At 37.5% G+C, this 23,214-nt stretch overlaps 1 protein-coding gene across 1 annotated transcript in view; it reads left to right on the plus strand.

Moving 5' to 3' along the window:
• The window catches only part of SEMA3A (sema domain, immunoglobulin domain (Ig), short basic domain, secreted, (semaphorin) 3A), a 99,029-nt gene that overhangs the window by 17,578 nt on the left and 58,237 nt on the right, over window positions 1–23,214 (plus strand). The window contains exons 2-3 of the mRNA XM_008935756.1: window positions 16,135–16,228; window positions 22,601–22,720. Coding sequence (XP_008934004.1) covers window positions 16,150–16,228; window positions 22,601–22,720 — 199 coding nt within the window. The 5' untranslated portion in view covers window positions 16,135–16,149. The remainder of the gene's footprint in view (window positions 1–16,134; window positions 16,229–22,600; window positions 22,721–23,214) is intronic.

Raw genomic sequence — 23,214 nt, forward strand, 5'->3', positions numbered from 1 at the left:
AAGACAATAAATCAAATCCCCATGCTGAAAATTATGTGACTAGCTAAAAGCTAATGTGATGGCACGGTAGAGGTGGTAGAAAGGTAAGAGTGCAGCAGAAAGAAAAAAGCATCTGGACATTGTAAAATAGAGCAACTCTGGTCTATTTTACATTCTGTTATTGTCACTTGATTTTCTTTTTCCAGCTTGCACTTACTAATTTTCTACCAGGACTCTTCCACTGCCCTTTAGCTGCTCTGTGTAGGCACGTATCCTCATCATGGTACAATTTGGAATAAATGAGTTTTTAACTGCTTATATTAGTTAAGAAGATTAAAGGTGCAGAATTTAAAACCTGTGACCAAAATGTGATGAAATGACTTAAAATGAATGACATTTAAGATAGAAGGAGGCTTCTGAATATCAAGAGAAAAAATCCAGACAGCAGCAAAATAAGGTTAAACCATTCTATCTGAAGCCATTTCACAAAAAGAAGAGGAAATGTGTGACATATGGTATCAAGTAAGGCACTTGAATTTGGGTCTAAAAATATTTGAAAAGACAGCTGTGAGTTTGCATGATTAAAAAGGGAAAGGAAGGATATTACGATACATCAAGAAACAAGGAAGAGTTATGAAACCAGAGGTGGATGTTTGTTTGCTTTTCTTATCCAGTGGTTTCTAATGTTTTTGTTCAATTTATCTTCAAATTCAGCCTCCACCTCTATCTTCCGTTCTGTTTCTCCCAGTGACATCAATGCTAGCTGTTAACACAAAAACTGGGTGGATCTTTGAACCTTGAAACCAAATCAAAGAACAATTTAGGGAAAAACATATCAGCTCTTCTTCCCTCCAATATGTTTAAACAGATTAGATTATTTTAATAAGTGTTGGATGTGATGGGAACATTTTAGAATAATATTGTCGTGAATCTCTACTGACTGTATGTGACTGTATATGAATCAGAAGAGTTGGTTAAAAAAAATCCCAAACTTACCTCTTTCTGAAATTTTGTGGCAGGCATTATCTGATCTTTATTCTAAGTTAAATGACCTATTTTATTTTTTGTTTATGTGATCATTTAGCTAATTAATATTAAACTGATTTAGATCTGGAAACCTGTGAGAGGGAATTTTTGCTTCTCTTGTAAATCTCAAGTGAATAAAAAACAAGTGGCTATTTGCATAAGGCAATTTGTCCGTGCTTTGGGAACCCAACAGAGATATTCCTTGGGAATCACAGAGAGACTAAAAGCTAACTGGGCACAAAGGCTGATGCACTCTCCCCATCACAAGTGATCCTTACCAGTTTTACTTGGCAGATGGTGCATAGCTTCGTATATGCTCAGTTGCCATTAGCTTACTAGGATTTGAGGCAGAACTATATACTTTTGTTTATGGCACTGGACTAGGCTCAGGATCAAGAACATTAGCTTTTTGCTTTGGCATAGATTTCCTGGCTAAATTACCTAATTTCTCTCTGCCTCATTTCATAAGAACAGTTAAATCTGTTCAAACCAAAGGCTCATTTATCCCAGTATCTCAGTTCTCACAAGGAGCTATAATAGATGCCAGTAGAAGAGAATAAGAAAGCGAGCATGCAGCAGCGCTTAGCGATATAGTTAGTCTCCCAGGCTCCAGCACTCGCTGTTCAGGGATTTCCTGAACCATGGGTGGAATCTGTGTTTAATGCTTTTCAGTGACTTGGTTCTGATGAATTAGTACTGGCATTTCTTCAGCTCATACATCTTTTAAGTATCCACAACATCCCATGCCCTACAAATTGTAGCATGCAAGGAACATCCCTTTATTTTGTTTTATATCTTTTACTTGCCATAGTGTTTTTAGAACACTGAGAAGAGTCTTCTTTTCTTCATCTCTTCCAGTGTGCTGTATGCTTTTTAAGTTAGAGGACTGTAACTTCATGCAGTACCGAAAATGCTGGAGTGCCATGCATTTATACAGGCATAAAGACACTGTTGGTTTGCTCTTTATTTCTTTCCTTGAAACTCCTGACATTAAATTAGCTTTTTTTGACTGTTACTGGGTATTGACCTCATTCATAAAAAAGAAAAGAAAATTTTAAAAAAACCTATTGTGACTTCAAAATCTTGTTCTTGATCTATAAAATGAGGTATTGTACTAGTGTTTGCAGACTTGATTCCTGTGGAAAGGTAGAGAATGAAACAGTGTACACAGCTTTAAACAAAGTTCCAGAAAGTCGTTGAAGTAAATATACAGGTTGTTCTTATTTATTCTAGCTTCCTTCAGTCAGTAATATGAGATTTTATCTCTAACATTGACAAAGAAAACATTTTAATGCAGAAATATAGTCTTCAAATTCCCATTTCTTTAATTTATACAAAAAGTGATGCTTCTTCTGAGGCCTTAATTCAGAGGCCATGAAAGATGAGAGTGCCATAGACTGAATGCGCTTTGGAGCAGATGCTTAGTCATTGATATGAGAATAAAATGCCCATCCTGTAATTTGATTTCCCTGCTACCACTAACACCTCCTGAAACAGGAAGACAGCTGGGCTATTATATTTCAGATTCCATTTTTAAGGGCTAGTTTTGATGCCAGCATACAAAAATGAAAGGAGAAAGATATGTTTCATTTCCCCAGTTTTTCTGTGCATCTCTAAATGTGCAGTACGGGACAGGTAGACTTTAGTAGCCCTCATCAGACTGTTCTTACAAGGAAACTCCAGTACCATTGCAGAAGCTTGGTCACTTTTCCTGTAAAGGAATACCTCTGAGTTCTCCCCTTTACCAAGGACTTAGTTTCCACAGGAGCCAATTATAGTTGACAATGTTTCAAAAACTGTCTCCTATTTCTCAGGACCCTTTAATCACTGTTCAAATCATAGGTAAACAAGGTTTCATCTGTAATAAAGATAAGCTCAGCAGAGTTCAGAAGGTGCCTCAAACAACACAAACACCTTCTGCTGTTGAAATGTTTACGTCTGAGATGATAGAAAGCTGAGCAGCATTATCTTGCAGATAGTCTGAAAAGATTTTAATAAATAAATACAAAGACGTGTATTTTTTCCCTACCAATTTTCTGGATCCAGGGCTAACCTACAGCAAGGAAACCCTCCAGTTGTAAAATTAAGATAAAATGATTTAGAAGCAACCAAATGACTTAAAAATGGCATGCGTATTGTGGATGTGGAAAAACCACATGTATCCTTCTGATATTCATCCTTTTTGATAACCTCCAAATCTGATGTTTTTCTTCAGTTATATTGACTTCTGCTGGGGTTGCACAAGCATTGCTGAGGAGAGCTCAGATCATTGTCTAAAGGTGCTTTTGTTTATGAAAAATGAATTAATAGGGTGATTTGGCACAGTAGGTGAGGTGATTAGTATTTCAGATATTCCTATTTTTGTTTGTGCATGTATGTGTTTGTGTGTAATTATGCATTTCAAGGATCAGCAGCTAAGTGAGGTTAAACATTTAACATTTATCTGCATAAATGCAAATGAAGCTTACATTTCTGTCACATATTCTAAAACAAGGAATCAGTATGGATTAAGAACACACATGATTTCTCTTCTCAGTGTTTATTGCCATTACTTTAATGATGACAAAAAGCAGAAGGGTGATGGTATGGATGCAAGTTTAGAAGCCGTATATTCGTCAGTTCAAACCCTTTAAATTGATGGTGATGGAGAACAACTGTTTTAATTCATAGTCAGTTGGAAGGATTTGCTGTGACCTTGAGTTAACATGTAAACATGGCAAGGGATATGAGAAAGATTCCTCTGGCGTTCACTGAACTTGAGGGGAATCTTTCTTTGACTACAGTGAGTTCCAGGTTGAAGCTCTGAGAGCAGGGCCTGAGAATATATGCATGAAGGCCTCAGTTTGTGGGATTTATTGTTACAGTTCTTAACTCTCTTCTGAGCACAAAGACAGGTCTTGTCTAACTCAATTCATGACTGTAACCACTCCAGACTGTGGCTGTGATCTGAAGGTGGGTGATGAAAGGTTAAGTAATCTGGGTGCCATCTTTCTTTCTTAAAAAAGGCTATGAAACTTAATCATTTGGATTCCATTAAAGTTTGCTACAGTAAAATATCCAGGAAATCAACAGAACTTTAAGGAGGACTGCTTCTTTCTTGTGAGAAGTTAGTGTGCTTGTCAGCTTGGATTAGTCAACAAAGTTGGTCTGTATTATGCTGTACAATACTTCTACATTACACTACACTGCACTACACTATGATGTTACTGGGTGAAATAGCCAGGATTTGGAGACAATGCTCTGTTATGTGAAAGGTAGCATTTCTTCTTTGAAAATAGATCAGTAATTGAGTTATCTGGTTGGGTGGTGATAAGCCCCACCAATGCTGTGCATTCCTTTTTATGAATGTACATATATAAACATATGAGCTGAGTACATGACATATTCTTGCCAGCGTTGCTGACTCTCTCCCCTTCTGGGGACTCCCGGGTGCTAGAAAAGCAGGGAAGATAGTGAATAGAGAAGTGAATTTTAATGTATTTTTTTCAGTCACCCTGAGTCAAAAACACTTAAATCCATCTGTTTCTGTGTCAGCAAAGTTTTTGTTGCACTGAGAAAGGAATATCAAACATTCTTGACTTTTTTAATAAAAACCTCAAGCTGTATGAGAAATGCATTGCTCTTAAACACAGTGCCATGAGGAATAATTGCAACTTGTCACAGAGAGAGGTCATAATTAAGTCTACTGTTAGTTTTGTCTCTGTGTGCACAATAGAATATAGGTTTTCAAATGCATTGTTCTCTAATGCAATACCAGTTATTAACATGTTGAGGATATTATTTTTTGCTAATGAAGACAAATGAAATGAGGCTGCAGAAAGGCCGGGTGGTGTCACACTGAAAGCAAGTAGAGGGAACAAAGACGAAAGAGCTTATTGCAGAGATTTCAAAACTAAATTTTGCCTCACGAAAAAAAAAAGAATTGCTCAAAGTGTCTTGTTTATGTCTTTTTAAAAATCTGAATGTGTATCAAACACTGGGCTACACCTGACAGTTCACAGGCTTCTCTGAGTGAAATGTTGCAGATAGATCACAGTATCTTAGAGAAAAAAACCAAAGCTTAATAATTGTTACACTAGTTTCTGTGGGTCTAATTCTCTGTCCCCTCTTTCTTACTTGCACAAATTCTCTGAAAGCATGCTCAGTAGGCCTTGTAGGGAAAAAAGATCATAGTATTTTTCTAGGCTTGGTCTTACTGTCATTCATTTAAAGACAGATTTTGGAAGAGTTTAGTTAGGATGTGTGGTCATATTAGAGATTTTTCCATGCTAGGAATTAAAAAGCTGATAGGCTGGAAAGCAGGGCAGACATATGCCTTAATTTTCAGAAGTGAGTAACAGTTTCAAGTATCAGAATTTCAAATTGCCCAAGAAGATATTCAGTGAAAATCAGAGCCCCTGAGCAAGTCTTAAATTGGGTGCCCAGCTTGGGAGCATACAAAATCAGCTGGAAAATTAGAAAATCTTGGCCATATGCTTATATGTTAACTCCACTTGACTAAGTCCTTTCTATATGTTACTTCCCCAATTTGCAGTCGTTTTTGTGTTGTAAATAAGATACCCTTGACTCAAACATGAAAGTTCCCCAGGAAAACTGGAGAACCTTTCTCTTGTTAAACAGCACTCTAATTATAGAAGCAATTTTACAAACAATCCCCCGGGGGAAGCATTTTCCTTCTCATCAGGAAGGCTCTTGAATAAAATAACACCTTTGCTAACTTCATTTATTTACAACGGGACACAAGACGGAGACTGGGTTAGATTTATTGCCATTACATCACTGATGCTCAGTAATTCATAAAACATTGGGTCCAGGAGTTAGCACTGCTGTTATTTCCTCTGATGCCTGGCCTCACCACAGTGTAATAACATACAGGAAATCCAGAAGACAAAGGGGGAAAGTAGCGGTCTTGAATGCTAAAAATAACCGCAGAAAACTAGTATAATCATGTAATAGAGTACAGCCCAATAATTTGTTTAACATAATAGTAGAACCTGCTAAAGGAGTTAGAATCTGTTCCAAATGTTTTTAATGGAAAATATGTTGGGGGTAAGAATAAGAGCACTTAAAGATTTGAGACTTTCAGGTTATGTAGTTCAGGTACATGTACTGGGTTTAGGTTTGTATATATTATTGCTTACATATGCAGACGACTTGACTAGAACAGACAGTCATTGTATGGTGGTTATATTTCTAGAGGTCATCCTATGTGAGCCAGACAGTGATCTTAGGTGATGTATTACACTTGACAACCTAGAAAGTTGCAATACAAAGGCATTCTAATTCTCAGTGTCCTCTGAGTATTGTTCAATATCCTTGATGGTATCTCGTGTCTGGTATGCCATTGGGATGACATTTTTGGTGTCTTTACTAATCAGCCAAGGTTAATGTCATTCATGTTAACTGTGTTTAGGTGTAGGGTTTGTTTTTTTGGTTTTTTTTTGGTTTTTTTTTCCCCCTAATCACTCTATATTTGAAGGATTTTCTAAAGTGATAAATAGTATAATGACATTATATTAAAATTCTGTGTTATTTTTCATGTATCCTCATTTATTTGTGTTAGAATTAGAACAATATTCTATGCAAAATATAAATTTAGGCAGTGCTTTAAAATTGATGCAAACAGGTACATGACATCATTAGGAAAAAAAACCCAAAACCGAATCATCAAGAACTTTGCATAAAAGTCAGATGAGTCTGATGTCTTTTGCTTTAGCAAAAGCAAGTTCACAAACGTATACTTCTTTTTTGAACAGCTGCTCAGTTTGACTGTGCCTGCCCTCCTTTTATTTACATATGTTATTTGAAAGAGGCTGTTCTTCATATAAATACCAATATTAGTGTGCAAACTAGTATGTTCAGGTGTGAGCAAGTTTCACTATTTGACATTGGCACTTGGTTTGCCTTCCAATCAGAAGCAGAAGCACTTACAGATCATAAACTAGGAATAATGAATAGATTGAACCAGCTGTTCCTGAACAGCCCGTTTGGCTGTGTTTTCCCTTTCATTAAATTCATTTGATTATAATTATGTAGATAGGTAGATGGAGAGATATGAAACTTTTCTTCTTTTGCAAAGGTGTATGGTAGCTTCATAATTATTAATTGATTTAATTTCAGAAGAAAGCAGAGAAATTTGTGACTTTTGATATTTTACTGAAAGAGAGCTGTCGAGTGGCTAAGTTGTCCAAATTCAGCTTAGTCTAGGGAAAAAAAATCTCAAAACTTGTCCTTACCAGAAATGTCTACTGGATCTGAAGACATGTTCTGAGCATTATAAGCTAGGAAAACTTTCCGGTAGAAACAACTTGTAGGTATAAAAGAAGAAACAGAAATCAAAAGCTTTGCCCTCTTTTCATTAATCTCCAGAATGAAGCTTGGAGCTGGATGTCATCTCAACAGCTCTTTTATCTCAATATTAAAAATAAGATTTCCAGGTACCAAAGTACCTGTGAAAATATACAAGTAGAGTGGCTCAATGGACAAAGTATTTCTTGAGTCTGAAAAAGAGGACACAGGTTAATGTACAGATTGTTCAAGAGTTCTTGCGGTGATCCAGAAGTTGGGCAAGCTTCCTGAGGGCAGGCACAAAGAGGTGGGCAGATCTTAGGAGCTCATAATCAGATTTGCAAGTAAATGCACTTCAACAAAGTTTCCTCACTGTCCTTTTAGCACAGCACAGCAGCCCAAGAGACTTTCAGTTCCAGATCCTACAGAAGCTGGAGACCTTTCTTTGGGAACGAACACCATTTTACTAAATATCTGTTACTTAGAGTGATTTCCCACAGGGTTTTGAAACTGTTTTCTGACAACTCAATTCTGCTAAACCTCAAGTTGGAAAACCAAAACATAACAAAGGTGTTGCAGAGCTCAGTATGTCCTAAATGTGTGCAGGTGAAAACCCTATCACATATGGAGCCTGAACACTAGACATCACAAGACTGTTGTATGCATTTCTTTTCTTTTTTGCTTTTATTTATTTTTCTTTTTTTCTTTTTTTCTTTTTTTCTTTTTTTTTTTTTTAATAATTAATGATTTAAAACAGTTGCACTATTGCTCCAATCACTTTTCACCTATTTCCCCAATGGTTACCACTTGCCTCAACATTTACATTTGTTTTAATATTTGTTTTTTTTTTTCATATTTCTCACATTATATTTATTTGCACTTGCACTTTTTTTAAAAGTAAAGCATTCCATGGGGATGACTTTAATAAAAGGTACTTACTAAAAGTTCCACAACAGCATGATTCTCAAACCTGAAACCAAAGTCCTCATATTTAACAGTTTTCATGACTCAATAGATTAAGTGTGAAATAGGAAATATAATAACAATAACAGCATAGCCATATCCTGCACAGTTGTTCCACTTAAAATTATTCTTGAAAACTGACACAATTCATAAATAAATCATTTCTCGTGGAGTGAAATCTACTCAAAGGACTCTGTGAAATATCCTTGATATAGTCATAAATTGTGTGCACAGAATGTTGTATTGGGCAAGAGGAAAATAAAAAATTAACTGAAACTAATATACTGGAGTAGGGGAAAAAAATAAAGAAAGAAAATACCCAACCAAACAAAACCCAGCAAACCCATCAGCATCTGTTTTCAAAGTCGGGTGTCTTCTGTCACCTGCCTCAGCAGTGTTCATTTCAGAGAGACTTAGCGCAGGCCTAAATTTATATGAAGCTTCCACTATGGTCGATGAGGAGACACCCTGTCCTTGGGAACTGCAGTTCTGACCTGGTCTGACTCATCATTCAGAGGAACTAGCTGGTTTCTGGTCAGAGGGGAGAAGTCTAAACCTTAACAAGTCTGAAAGTTTTTCCGGGCGTGGGAAGTGGGACTTTTCGTGTTGTTCTTACCAACACTGAATAATAGAGAGAACACAATATTTCAATGCCAGCACCTTCTGACTCAGTTAAGAGACATTTGGCCTTAAAGTTCTCCAAATGCATATTGCTTCCAGGTGCCTTGTCATACTCCAGGCACTCCGTTCTGGCAATCTTTTGTGATTATATTTTCTGGGGTTTGGTGGTGTTCTCGTTTTTGTTTTATTTTGCTTTGTTCTCCCTTTTAATCTGTCTTATAAAACACTTCATGGTAGCACAACATGTGAAATCAGCAAGGGAAATGTTAATATCACTAATCCTCATAGCTGTGGCCAACCCTACCTTTTTATTAAAGAAAGGATGTGATAGTTCCTAAGGCTTTTGGCACCTTGAATGTTTCCGGATCATCCCTGGTTATTGTTCAGCAGCTTGTTGTGGAGATCAGCTAGCAGCTGGAAAATACCCTGGAGATATGCTACTTTCTATTTATGCTTTGGGGGTTACAGACTAAGGATATGAATTCCTTCAGTTGCACTAGAGTAGATGGGGAGCATCACTGCTGTCAAACCCCTCTGTGTCGTCCATGCCTTATAATTTAAACTGGTAATACCTTCTTAGTAGCTGTACAAACTCCATCAACACAGTGTTTTCAGGCCATTCGCTTGCACTGCATTGATTCATTACTCATTGGCAGTGGTTTCATTGCATTAGGCGCTGCAACTTTGGGATAGTTTCTGTATGAATTGCTAGGGAGGTTCCAGGAAATAATCACCCTAAAATTCAGTAGTATACTGTCCATTTTAGTAGCGTAGATCTTCCTCACTTAGCACATGTATTCTCATAGGCCAGATTAGCAATAAGCTGGGAAAGACAACTTCTTTGGTTTGGTTTTTTTGTGTTTTGTTTTGTTTTGTTTTGTTTTTCCCAAAATAATTACTGTGTGTTTTCATCTTTCCTGTCCTTATTTTGTTGAGACAGTTCTGGATGGGCTAGCTGCTGACAGGTACAAAAAATAGTTTAAAAAGCTATCATACTGGGTATATATAGCTATATGTATATATAGGTATATACATACATTTGTCTAGATATGGGTATACTGTTGGTGTATATATGTTTATATGTATATATAACATTATATTGTATTGGTACACTGGCCTACTGAAACTATTCAATAACAAGATATGAAATAAGTCTTCTTAAATAAGAAGAATTTCTTGTCACCACTCAGTATCATTATATGGGCATTATTTCACCTGTCTGAAAGCAAATCTTCCGAGCCTTGAATTGGCAGACTATAAGGCTAAAGAATGGGCATTGTAATAACTTTTACATTCATTTCCAGGACTGAAGTGTAGTACTATTTGGCAGTCTTGCCATCTCTCATGCCGTGTGCTACAAGAAAACGTTTTAAGAAACCAGAAGCGTAATCTTCCACCACACAAGGCACCTGCTAGGTGAAACAATTCCTGCCATACCAAGCAGTCAGTTGTTGTCATGAGATTGTAGAATTTCAAGACCTAAACAATCACATTTTGAGTATTTTTTTAAAATTGATTATAGAGAAGCATCAATTAGATATAAACCTAGAGTTTAATAACCTAAAAGCAACTAAATAAAACCTTCTACAGCATGTTTTTAGCTATGAGGATCCTTAAAATGGTTTGAAGTACGTTGTAAGGTCCTTTTGGGCTGCCAGTACAACTAAAGAAGGGCTTTGGGCAATAAATTGGACTCATTGTTAAGTTTACAAAGGCCATTCTTTGAATAGAGCTGTTTTTGTTTTTTTTTTGTTTTTTTTTTTTTCTTTTTAATTTCTAGAGAATATCCTCCAGCCTGGCAAGCTTGCTTTGTCATGAATTCCTGTCTTCGATTATATAATAGCCTTCACAAAACTTTGAAACAATGAGCATTTGGTGAATATACAGTTTTTCTTGCTATTTATGGCTAAGGTATTTGCTGACTCACTGCAGTATCATTCTTTACATTCAATTCACTGCAAAATCCAAGAGGCAGCAAAATTGTAAACTGAACAGAATTTTTTTTTTTTTTCTGAGAACACATGATGTGCATTCTTTCTGGCTAAAAGCTCTTGTCTGTACTGTGCAGTAGAAGGTCACATTCACACAGTTCGAAGTCCCTCTCAGTCTCCGAGCAGAGCATTGGTCTTTGCTGTCACCAGGCACCCTGATTTTGGTGCTGAGTCCTTATGCTGCCTGCACACAGGTTTTCAGCTGTAATTTAGGTGAACAGGGTTTATAACACTGGAAGCACAGCCTGAGGTTCCAGTCTGATGTGGAAGCTAACTCTCTGGAAGATGATCAGGCGCATCTGTTATAAAAAATGAAGAGATGAAATTTTACTCTCAAATATTGACATTGATTTCTCATCTCTTGCTGTTATGACATCTCATGGCAGAAATGGGTGCAAATGCCACAGACCAGTGACTAGTACAACCAAGTACCTAACATAAGTCATGTAGCTTCCTAGGCTTTTAAAATGGGGGTGAGGAAGTATATAAAAAGGAGCTTATTCCTTTGTTGCCTTACATAAATTATTTACTGCCAGTGTGACACCCATCTACAAGAAGGGCAGGGAAGGGGATCAGGGGACTACAGGCCTGTCAGCCTGACCTCGGTAGCAGGGAAGATGATGGAACGGTTCATCTTGGGGGAGATCATGCGGCAAGTGCGGGACAACAGGATGATCGGGTCCAGCCAACATGGGTTCATAGAGGGCAAGTCCTGTTTGAACAGCCTGATCTCATGTGATCAGGTGACCCATCTAGTGGATGACAGAAAAGTGATGGATGTTGCCTGCCTGGACTTCAGTAAGGCATTTGACACCTTCTCCCACAGCATTCTGCTGGAGAAGCTGGTGGCTCATGGCCTAGACAGGTAAACTCTTGGCTGGGTTAGAAACTGGCCAGATGGCGGAGCCCAGAGAGTTGTGGTGAATGGAGTTAAATCCATTTGACATCCAGTCATGGGCAGTGTCCCTCAGGGCTCAGTTCTGGAACAGGTCTTGTTCAATATCTTTATCAATGACATGGACAAGGGGATAAAATGCACCCTCAGTAAATTTGCAGTGTTAATTTTGGGAGTGTCGATCTACTTGAGAGCAGGAAGGCTCTGCAGAGGGATCTGGACAGGCTGGAGCAATAAGCTGAGGTCATTGTATGAGGTTTAACAAGGCCGAGTGCTGGGTCCTACATTTGGGTCACAACAACCTCAGATAATGCTTCAGGCTTGGGGAGGAGTGGCTGGAAAGCTGTCGGGCAGAAAAGGACTGGGGGTGTTGGTGGACAGCCGACTGAACATAAGCCAGCAGTGTGCCCAAGTGGCCAAGAAGGCCAGTGGCATCCTGGCCTGTATCAGAAATGGTGTGACCAGCAGGACTCGTCGCTCGTGAGACCACACCTTGAGCACTATGTCCAGTTTTGGGCACCACAGGATAAAAAGGTTATTTTGCTGCTAGAGCAGGTCCAGAGAAGGGCAATGAGGCTGGTGAGAGGGCTGGAAAACATGCCTTATGAGGACAGGTTGAGGGAACTGAGGTTGTTTAGTCTAGAGAAGCGAAGATGGAGGAGAGACCTTATTGCTCTCTACAACTACCTAAAAGGAGATTGTAGTGAGGTTAGTGTTGGTTTGTTCTCCCAAATTACTGATGATAGGATGAGAGTAAATGGCCTCAAGTTGTGTTAGGGTAGGTTTTGATTTTATATTAGGAAGAATTTCTTTACTGAGACAGTGGTTAGACACTGGAATGGGCTGCCCAGGGAGGTGGTAGTGTCATCATCCCTGGAGATGTTCAAAAAATGAGTGTATGTAGCACTTGAGACTATGGTCTAGTGGTTAGGGAAATGTTGGGAGGAAGGCTGGACTTGATGATGCTAGAGGTCCTTTCTAATCATAGTGATTCTATGATTCTATGATTCTGTTGTTGGTTTGTAGACAGAGGCAATTTGACTTCAGCACCCAAAAGCTATTTGGGCAAGTTGCCCTATTTGTGACAGGTTAGACTTACTATAGCATATTTATCAAAACTTCTTGGGATTTCAGACTAACCATGGATACATTTATTTGGCACTTAACAATGATGTATTTATTGCCATTATTACTTGCCCATACATTTTGAAACTTACAGTACATATCTTTACATTGCATTTTAGCTGAAATATGAAAGCACTGGGATTTCCTTGTCATGCCTCTTATTTCAAATGTTTTAGTCCAAAAACAGAAGGGTAGATCATCTCTGACTTAACACTGACCCAGCTCTCCACTCTTTCTTGCCTGTTACACACCATTATCAATAGAGTCACAATGACATAAAACAGAAGAGTACAGTCAAAAATCAGATCCTTCCTACATCAAATCACTTTCCACATCTGTTTCCTATTTGTCTTATAATGGCACATAGTATTACCTTGGGAATATAGTCTGCTTTAACTGTCATGCCACTGACTTTATAGCCTTATCAAATATCCATTGGTGTGCACGTTAAGCAATTATCATCTACTAAGAAGAAATCCCACAAAAACATACATCGGTAATAACATTTTTCAATAATGGCTTGTAGCATTAGTGCCAATTTCTATTACTGTAGTGGAGGTCTAGCATTCTCTTCGGTTTACTGTTTTTATTTATTGTGCAAGTCCTAGAGATGGACCCTACAACAGAATTTCAAAACCAGTTCTCATTTTCATTATTTATTCTTTTCTGGTGAGAAGGAGCAAAGTCAGAAAACTGGATAGGAGCAAGGAATGTGTCTGGGCTATTAAGAAATACAAAGAAAGACACAAGGAAAGAAAGACATTTAATGTTGTGCAAGTTACTACAGGTACAGGAGGACTGTATAAATATAATCAGGCAGGCTACATCTACAAGATATGCCTTAGGAGATTGTGCTTGACTTCTGGGATCAAACTTCATGAAGCTATATCCAAACTTTTTATCTTACAGTGCAGTAAGCCAGATAGATTATCCTGCTAACAGTCCATTTTCCTATCAACTTTTTCTCCAGTAAATGTAGAGGAATGTGAAGTCCTTCTGATGCTCCTTTGAAAATAAGTAAGACACACACACAGAGATATGTGCGTGCATGATGTAATTAAACAAGCCTGTAATAAAAACTATTGCTTCTGACTCCCTTGCAGAAACATGAACTCAGTGGGTTTAAAATAATACCATTTGGAAGTATGTTTGGTCCCTGTCCTGGCCCATGCCTGTATTCAGTATGGACAAGCAGGATGGGGAAGGCACAGTGCCAGGGAGAGGACTGCTTCCAAATACTTAAATTCACTGCTTATGAGAAAGACATCAACTCTTTGTCTGAATGATCTCCACATTAAATAAACGTTAACAAAGCAACTGCTGATTAAAATTTGAGTTGTTGATTTTTTTTGCATCCTCCACAACATTGTGTAGTGCCAAGTCCCCAGCAGAGATCACTGGAGCATTGCCCTTGAGGGTGAAAGTATTGTGCACAATTTTGGGACTTTTACTTGCAAATCCAAGACAATGTAAGACTCTAGCGTTTACATGCTATTTAAGCTTTCATGAAGTTCTAGCCTGAAGACCTAGTCTGGGGAAGTGAAACTGAACAGGCAGCTTAGAAACAGCCTATAGCTGGCAGTTATGAAAAGGAAAGACCCACGCTCTCCACTATCATTGCAGATGGTATAATAAGGATGAAAAGTCACAAATTGCTCCTTGGAAAGTTCAATTTTGGAAAAAAAAAAAAACAAAACCAAACAGCTTTGATAAGGAGTCAGTGGAAGTTGCCCAGAAAGGTTATATAGTTATATAGTTTCCATTCCTGAAGGTTTTCAGGACTTGTCAAGATAAAACCAAAACTGACCTTACCTTGTGTTGTCATTAGTCTTCTTTCAAGTCCTCCTCCTGGACTTAACAATAAATAGAGAGCCCTTCCAGGCAGCAGCTGTATGATTCTGTCTTTGGAAAGGGATGATAAGAATAAGAAAGGGGAGCATTTCTTAGTCTGTGGAAGAAGTAAGTTCCCTAGGGATTTAAGAATCAAGGTAAAGAGATGATTTGTTATGAAATAAATAAGGAAAAATATTGTAGCATCTTCTTAGTTGCTTCCTAATATTAATACATATATTCTAGACATGTCTTCTGAAATCTTTTGTCTGTTTTGGTTTTTTTTTTTATTTTCTTAAAACAGATCAGAATGATCTCTGATCAATCAATAAGAAAAAAAGATAATGTATCAAGCTGTAGTTGGTATTACAGCCTAAGGTGCTTGGTCATGCAAATATTGTTTGAAGGAAGTCCTTCAGCATCTACCTTATAGAGAATTTTTAGCTATAAGCAACAGAGGACTGGGTACAAAGACGTAAGTAACCACTTCAGTGAGGTGTAGGAGTTGTCCCAGCTTTGGGGCTTCTTGATGTAATTGAGTGTCAATGCAAATTGATCACAGTTCAGGTGGGAAATGGACATTTCAGATTTCAGTGTGGCCTCCACAAGTCTTCTGTGAATGTAGAAGTCTACTGTGCAAAGAGAATCAGTTCTGCTTTTACCTTCAGTGCAAAATGTAAGATAAACACACTATTCAAATTGATTGGCAGATTTGGTATCCCAGTTAAAAATAATTAAATGTACTGAAAAGACTATTGCTTTGGATTTACTGACCTTGATTTGACTCAGTGTTGACTGAGGCCCGTTTTAATCTTGTTTTATATCCCCCTATTCTTTACCCTCAGCCTGTATATTTTCAAAGTTTCATTGCATATTATTGAAAAATGGAAAACCAAAAACCAAAAAACAATAAACAAAAACCAGTTAAAATTGAATTTGAGGATGCATGAAACAGTATGTCACTAAAAAAAAAAACAAAACAAAACAAAACAGAATTTAGCATTGTGTTATGCTCTAATCTACACTTACAGAATATTTCAGAAAAATAGTTAGTGTAAAAAAGGGTTTAATTTATTTTCAGATAAAAGTTTCAAATTCCAGCTTCTTCATTTACTATGACTGACATATTTTCAGTGAAAGCAAAAAGAATTTAATGAAACCATGTAAATTATATGTGACGTAGGATAGGTGAGATACAAGCTGTGCATGTGTATCTGTGCTTTTGACTAGCCTTCAGTACAATACTGATTAGAAGGTGGGTGGGTACTTTTGCCAGGTCCTCAGCAAGTGAGTAATCTGACTCCCCTGAAGCCAAAACCCCAGTATGAATCATATATACAGCACTCTGGTTGGTTCAACTTATTTTTAGCATTCTTTCATGAAATAAAGGTGCTTTTTCTTTTTTCTACTCCACAGGACAACATTTTTAGAATGGAAGATTCTCATTTTGAAAATGGCCGAGGGAAAAGCCCTTATGATCCTAAACTGCTGACAGCTTCTCTTTTAGTAGGTAGGTGCCACAATAGTTCAATAAGAACTGTGTTCAGTATGAATAATTGCCAGTTTTCAGCTTTTTTCTCCTTGCAGCATCTATAATAGGGCTTCTTTTTTAATGCAGTTTCCAGACTAAAATAATTCTGATTTCATTTTTAATACAGTTGACCCAGGTGTCTTGAGAAACAAGGTGTGTGTAAACAAAGATTCAGGTGTCACAAGAGCCACTTTGTACCACTGTAGGATTCTGTAAAGCATTCCTGCTCTTCAGAGCTAGGTGACTCTGGACATATTTTAATGCCCAGGTCACTGACTGGCCACACTGATGGTCACACTTAGCAGAGCTGAGCACAAAGTAAGAGCAGGAATAAGTAATTTCTTACATTAGATTTGCTGCTGAGGAAGGCCTGTTGCCTAACTGTACCTGAATGTGAGCTGGAAGTATACAAGCAGCTACAGGTCTAGGCCATAAGATGATGTTTCAGTTGAAGAGATCTATCTGACAGTGAATGAAATTAAACTCCTGGCCAGAACAGAGGGCTTTCAATAAATGAGGTATTTCTGAATTAGTAATACTTTGCTGCATGGAATACATAAGTATAGCGCACCTGGACTGTGTTAATCTAATTGAACTAATCCAACTGATCGAATTTATCTAATTGATTTAATTTATCTAACTGAATTAATTCTGTTTATTTTTATTCTTTCTCCTTTAGAAAAAAGGCAAAAATGTTTTGTGAGACAATGTTGAAGTGAAACAAATAGATACATCTTTCCATAATGACTCTGCTCAAGTGTACCCACTTTGTCCTTAACGTAATTTTCTGCCCACTTTTTACAACATCAAATCTACCACATAGTTTCATAAGCAGCAATAGTTTCATAAAATTGCAGATTCTCTTGTCTCAGAAGTCTTTGGAAAATGACACATAACCAGGTAGATCAGTTTCTCCAGGACTTTGTCTATAGTCTAGGGCCTTGCCTGCCATCTACCATTATTGTATTTTCAGTATATGTAAAAATTGAGCTATTCAAAATAGACAGCAACAAGCATTTAATTCTAAGTGTGCCTCATTTCCTGATCTTCGAAGCCCCTGATGATCACAGCTGATGAGCTGCCCTGGGGACACACACTCTGTAACAGGAAAAACAGGAAAGACGTTCACATCTTGCTCCAACTTGTACCCTGTAGAAACAGAAAGGAAAAAAATGTGTGTAAAAGGCCAGTGTATAAATTAGTGCCTGGAGCAACTTGAATTTGTGGCAGAGCTACTCTCAAGGAAATAGCTTTATTATTTACTTTAATATACAATAAAGAAAGAGAATGATGACAAGCCAGTATGACATGGTAGACCCGGTATGCAACTGCACAAAGTCAACAGCGTCTAGCTTTTCACATTCCTTTTTTTTTTTTTTTCCACTCAGTCCAGCACAAATATGATTATCTTGTTTCCCTTGGCTTAGATTTCAACTCTTTAAAACATCTTTGCTTTCTTGAGCCCATCTCCTATCACTCTAATTTTCACTCCATGTATTTTTTGTCCCAATGAACAGTAGACTGTGTGTGATATTTTGTTTTGAATCAGTCTTCAGTTAGAACCAGGGGTGTACTAACACTATAGAAAATGGCACAAATTCAACATTCAAAGCCTGTGACTCATTTCTACTTCAGTGACTTACACAAAACTCAAGGTGAAACTACAGTTAACATTCTTGCACCCTGACCGTGTACACCCTTCCTTCTCTGCCTCTTCATACTGCCTCACAGTCATATTTTATGACTGATGATAATGTTGCATTTACTTTGTTCCTTTACTAAAGAGGTTCCCCTGATATTGTAGAAAGTATACAACAGATGCACCACTGGTTTGCAATTACTTACTTTTATCTTTCCCAAAAAACTCATAAATTTTATAGTAAAATGGTGACCCAAGGCAAAGTAATTTCCTCCCCACAAAACAGGTGAAGAACATGGAATGAGCTTGCCAAGCATGGAGAGATTTGGTCCAACTGCTCTCTGAAGTAGGTAGCACTGGAATGAAGCAGTGATTAGAGCAGTGAAGACCAGAGGAGCCACTTGACTGCAAATGCCTCACACCATGAAGAACATGGATGGACTACTACTTTCTTCTTCTGAGCTGCGTGATAGCTCAGCTACTCCTGGACACTCTTGTGCCAGAAGTATTTGTCCTCACAAGCAACTATAGTATTTTAGATTCAGGAGGACAACTGTGTAAAACATTTACCCATCATTCATTAAAGTGTAATGTTATAATTAGTAATACGATGTAAGTATCAGGAAAATAAAAGAAGGATGAGGACTAAGAGTAATTTCTATGGTTAAATGCAAGAGATAAAAAATAACCTCTGTTCTTCATCAGACACACTAAACAGAGATTTTTCAAAGTGTGGAATACGAGTATGTTCTTGACCTTGTAACTAGAAGGTAAACTGTAGGTAACTGAAATGTAATTACCCAAGCTGGAACTTGGGCAAAACACCAAGGTTAATTTGCAAAAAGTACCTTAAGAGCTTTAATAGCCATTAGTGCTCAGGATTCCTATTTTATATTTCAGCTGAAACACACTCTTTATAAGTGTAAAGGATGTTCAGTTTTACCTCTTCGCCCCCAAAAACAAAACAAAACAAAACAAAAACAAACAAACAAACAAAAAAACCAAAACAGTTCATCATTGTTAAATTCTTCTGATATTTTTCCAATACCCATTCCTTGTTCCATCCACCTGCAAACATTTTTCATTATTTTTTCAAGAGTTGTTCATTAAAGGTAGTTATTGCTGCTTTACTCTAAAGAAAACTCCATCTGGGAACATGATATAACCAGCTCCTAGTAATATAAGACATTACTCATCCAGTCCCAGCTATGTGCTGCTAACTAAACAATCTCTATTTGAGCAGGCTAATGCATGAAAATGTAGAGACTAAGCAGTCTCTGGGCACCACTAGTGTGTATTCCAGGGCAGGAGGGAAATGAGAGGTAAGGTGGTATTCAAAGAATGTAATCACAGGAGAAAGCATCACTGAATTTATTAGTCTAAAGCAGTTATATTGAGATAGGTGGGAGAAAAATGAAACAAAACACCAACAAACACACACTTCAGAAAAGGAGGCAGAATTGTCCCATTGTCAGTCAGCTGCTCTTTAGGAAATGAACCTTTGGGATTTTCAAAAGACCCCTGCTATGCATGTCTGAAAATTCTTAATTTTAGTGAATGAACCTGCTAACCAAGGATAGCAGGTTTCATTTGGGAACCCTTTTACCAGTGAAAGCAACTGGGACATTCAAGGCTTGTTTTTGCCTATATTTCCCATCCATTCATCTTTCTTACTTCTTTAAGAATACAGTCTTCTTTAAAAGCTGAGTAGAAACAATTCACCAAATAAATGTATGCTGCTTATTTTTTAACAACTTTCTATCCAATGAACCTGGGGAAGCGTTCACAGTTCCATGCTGCTTATGTATAGCACCAGTGGGGTAAACTATTTCTTTCCAAAAAAAAAAAAAAAACAAAAAACATTGCTATGGGCTTTAACTGTTGCCTCTTTATTTAGTAAAGTAAATATATGCATTTCTGTTTGCATTTATACGTCAATATGCCACTGTTTTAGGATAAAGCCATTTGTGTCTAAAACATTGAGCTTTTTCCTATGAAAACAACAGAGGGCCATCAGTTTGTTCTGGACAGTCATTGCTTTGGGCTGCTGGGCCAAAAATACAGAGTGACAATTTCATTTTTTTTTCCTTCATTCTTTCCTCCTAAGAAAAGTTAGCCGGTTTTCAAGCTGTACCTTTCCACCTTCTTCTAAAAGCTAATGAAAACTGCTTTTTCAACTACTGACAACAGAAATGACACAGTGAAGACTAGCCATGACATAAGAGAATAATTTTCTAGTATAGCAATGAGTAGATTTCAGTCCAAAAGAAGACCTGCATAGGGAAACAAAGATGAGTGTACTTCTATCTAGACAGGAGCCAAAATCCTCATATAGCTTTTGAATAGTACCAACTCAAAGGATGTGCACATCTGGGACATGACTGGAGGCTTATCCTGAATTTAGCAAAAAAAATCTAAAGCTTTGAAAAAGAAAAAAAAAGGATATTCCTTACTATTTCTATCTGGGAGAAGTCACAATCCGCTTTTTGCATGACTACAGCAAATCAGTTCAAACTGCAGGCACTGGTCTAGATATACTGAAACTGGGAGGGGCTGTAGTAGAAAGCAAAGAAAGGTAAGATAGTTTCCTCCAGACCCTTCCCCCTTTGGAACATGCTGAAGCTCATTACTGGTTAAATTTTTACTCTGTCTCTACTGATGAAAAAGTACTACCCACTAGAGCCTAGTAGCATGAAAAAGTCTTGGGTTAAACTGAATCAGGCCTGGAAGATATGTTACTTTCAGTGCTGTTTATATACTGGGAAGCTGAGGTGCCAAAACCCCTTACTATTCTAAATCTTGCAAATATATTATTGTAATGAGTTTTTAAGCTATATCTCTTTTAATTTTAATAATGTAGTGTTAAATATAGAATTTTTTTTTCTTTCTTGATTGACCTTTAGATCTGTTGGTGACTAGGAAGCAAAATAAAGCTTGTTTTTTTTTTTTTTCTTTTCCCCTTTGATTTGTATTGATTTATCAGAACTCACTAGGGACTGAAAGACAAGAAAATGAAAATAAGGTTAAAGAAAGGTTAAACATAGCATCAAAGCCCTTTTCACAAGCAAAAATGTTTTATGTTCTTTAAAACCTCAGCTGCATACCCCATACATAATAATCACTATAATTAAGTGATTGTCTCCCCTTTAAAAAAAGTTGAAAATGACATAGAGGAATGATAAATCATTAATTAATGATATGCTGTTCTGTTCCACTTCTGATTACACCTCCTGCTGGGCATGACTGGTCTATTTGCTTCTAATCTCTGCTGTGAATTCATTCAATTCCACGCCTTTCCACTATCATGTTTTCACCCTTCCTACTTTCATGAATACCATATGGTACAGAGCCACTGTAGGTTCAATTGACAATTTCATGGTATCAGTGTTCTGGAGAAAAGATGCCAGTGATACCCAGTAGGCATGCTTGGATCTGGTTGTCTCACCATGGAAATACCTGAAATTGCCATGAGGATAATAACATTGTTCCTAAAGGGTGTTTTACAATTAGGGTACGGTAAAAATCATCATGACCATGAAAAATTTATTACCGTAGCTTAAAGAAAGAGTTATTTTATCTTCACACTAGTATTTTTTTCAGGAGACACATTTAGGATAGGTTGCTTGAAAATAGTAGTTGGAGGGAATAATTCTTTTTAATTCCATATTAAAAGTATAAGATAGGATCTTTTATTTCACATAAAAGTGTAAAAGAGCACAATCCTAAAAAGTGAATTTTTAACATTTTGAATTAAGAATAATTTCATGGAGAAGCTCTACATTAATGCCAGGAAGTTTTATGTTGTACTTTGATCAGTGGTTATTTTTATGGGTCTGATTACTATGTACTTATTATTATTCTCTTTACCAGTTGTGAGGTATTTAAATTGACCTGGTCCTTTGAGTTTAGACTGTCTCTCTGTCTGCTCCATGATACTTCTTGCTGGCTGAGGAGGAGCACACTGGGACTTTAATGTTATGAGTTTCATCTCCAGCTAGGCTATGTACATGCCATTTATGGGCTGAGTCATCACAAGTCAATTTTTTCACTGTGATATGCATGAGGTCAAGGTAGCAGAGAAAGATCTCATTTATTCTCTCCCTTAGCTGTTGCTCATTGCCAGTATCGCTGTTACAAAGGTGGCTGAAGGAGAAAATGTTCTGTCTTTCCTGTAGAAGATACTGTTTTCTGAGGATATGCAACAGCAAAAACAGTTTCTATATGAAAAACTGAAGGGACTTGAAAACTTTCTGAAGCAAAAGTGAATGAGCTGGACTTTCCAGTTCATAACATAGTCACAACTATCCAGTAGGTTGGCGGGAACCTGTGGAGCTTTCTATTCCAAAGTCTTGTTCAAAACAGACTAAATTTACAGTTATGTAGGTTTTTGAAGGCTGCATATTGCTGCCTGCCAGGGATAGGTGTACAAGCTGTCACTGTTCCAGCCTAAGAATCCAAATATATTTTGGAAAAGTGGCTGCACTGGGAGTCAAGAGATGCAGCTTATTTGAGGGAGGTTACAGTGAAGCTCTGCAGTGAGAAAGTAGGTCTACTCATATATTTTCAATGACAATACATTGCATATGGCTTATTGCTTTGTAATTTTCTCATTATCCCTATTAGTGTAATATAAACATAAGACTGACAGCTTTTTCTGACTTACCATGACTGGAAAATTGAGAAATGTTGCTCACAATTATGTCCTCCCACAGATGGAGAACTGTACTCTGGCACAGCAGCAGACTTCATGGGCAGGGACTTTGCCATTTTCCGAACTCTGGGGCATCATCATCCAATCAGAACAGAGCAGCATGACTCCCGATGGCTAAATGGTATGTAAAATGTACATTTATCCAATTATGTTCATCTAGCCATTAAAGACTAGCACACATCTTTCCAGCAACATCTGTGACATATACACGCCTCTTTTATTTGGAGCAGAATTTTGTCTTAAACCAGTTAAGCTAATCAAAAGTGATTTATAAAGAAGCATTTTTGTTTTAATTACATTGAGATTTGTGGAGTGTGATTAAATTTAAAACATATACAGACATTACTGCCAACGCAGTTATGCCACAGAGGAGATTGCTGTAGGTTTCAAAGTGGACAGAAGCTTGAGGCTTGTGGAGGCATCAACCACTTGTTAATGCAAAGTAACTACAAAGCCTTGGGCAGGACTGTGCCTTGTACAGGCTTTAATTTTTTACTAGATTGAAGAGTATCTGACGCTGGCTACCGGAGTCCAGCACAAAGTGAATTAGCAGAGCTCCCTGGGCAGGCGAGAGCTATCAATAGTTTGAAAAAAGTGAGGGAGGTCCTCGGCATT

Source organism: Merops nubicus, unplaced genomic scaffold (assembly GCF_000691845.1).
Source record: "Merops nubicus isolate BGI_N331 unplaced genomic scaffold, ASM69184v1 scaffold13862, whole genome shotgun sequence".
Taxonomy (NCBI): Eukaryota; Metazoa; Chordata; class Aves; order Coraciiformes; family Meropidae; genus Merops; species Merops nubicus.